Genomic DNA, 1,171 nt, shown 5'->3' on the forward strand with positions numbered 1-1,171 from the left:
AAAAAAAAAAAAAAAAAAAAAGAAGAACTACAAATAAAAGCCTGAGGTTAAGGAACATGCAGAAGACCCTATGAAGGATCATGAGGACAAAAGGCCTAAAAGAAAAAGTAAAATGAGAAAACCAAAGAGCTTCAAAAAATAGAGAGATAAAAACTAGTTTTTATTCATTTATATATTTATTTTGGAAACAGTGTCTCACTGTGCACTGGGTAGAGTCCCGTGACATCACAGCTCACAGCAATTTCAAAGTCTTGGACTCAAGTGATCCTCATGCCTGAAGTCCCAGTAGGGGGGACTATAGGCAACTGCCACAACACCTAGTTTTTCTATTTTTAGTACAAAAGGGGTCTGGCTCTTGCTCAGGCTGGTGTGGAACTCCTGAGCTCAAGTAATCCATCCGCTTCAGCCTTCCAAAGCGCTAAGATTAAGGCATGAGCTATCGCGGTTGGCCAAAGTCTAGTTCCAAGAGCAGAAAAAAATGGATTTAGAATTCAATCAAGATAAAAATGTTCCTGTACCTATTCTCCAAACAAAATTTTGCTTTTTTAAACTAGTTTTTTTTGTGTGTATATTAAAAAAAGACAAACTAGTATATGAGTTGTGTATGAAGTTTTTTATTAAACTAGATTTTTTATAAAACCCTTAATTATTCATACCTGGTAAGGATAGGTACCATATCCTGCCCACTGCCATGTTCCTTTTCCCACTGCTCCAGCAGGGTAGTGAGCTCGGCTTTGGAGTCCACATGTACCACTACTGTAGTCATGGCTTAGCCTAAGGAAGCAAAACAAACAAATAAAAAATAAAATAACAAATGAACACAGGCAAGCAAAAGTGAGGATGGAGCAGAAAAGAGATGATCAAGCAAAGAAAATAATAAAAAAGGGAAATTTAACTTTTGAACCTTTCAGATAATGTTATGTGTGATATAGGGAATAACTATGGACACTCATCAAGCCTAGTAGTCAAGTCATAATGAAAACAAAACCTTTCACTTTTTTTAGCCTCAGCTTCCTTAGCTATCAAGTGAGGTAAAAACCTTTATCAAAATGGTGATTCCTAACCTTTTCAGGAACCCCTTTAAGAATCAGACAAAAGCTATTACCCTTCCTTCTCTTATTAAAAATACATTTCCCTGGCAGCGCCTGTGGCTCAGTGGGTAGCGTGCCAG

The 1,171-nt window shown here is 37.1% G+C and overlaps 1 protein-coding gene across 1 annotated transcript in view; it reads right to left on the reverse strand.

Annotated features, from left to right (window-relative positions):
- DCAF1 (DDB1 and CUL4 associated factor 1) overlaps window positions 1–777 on the reverse strand; it is a 76,539-nt gene extending 75,762 nt beyond the window's left edge. The window contains exon 1 of the mRNA XM_023512989.1: window positions 657–777. Coding sequence (XP_023368757.1) covers window positions 657–766 — 110 coding nt within the window. The 5' untranslated portion in view covers window positions 767–777. The remainder of the gene's footprint in view (window positions 1–656) is intronic.
- Between the last annotated feature and the right edge of the window lie 394 nt (window positions 778–1,171).

The sequence above is a fragment of the Otolemur garnettii genome, unplaced genomic scaffold (genome assembly GCF_000181295.1).
Source record: "Otolemur garnettii isolate 467f Iridium unplaced genomic scaffold, OtoGar3 scaffold00032, whole genome shotgun sequence".
NCBI lineage: Eukaryota > Metazoa > Chordata > Mammalia > Primates > Galagidae > Otolemur > Otolemur garnettii.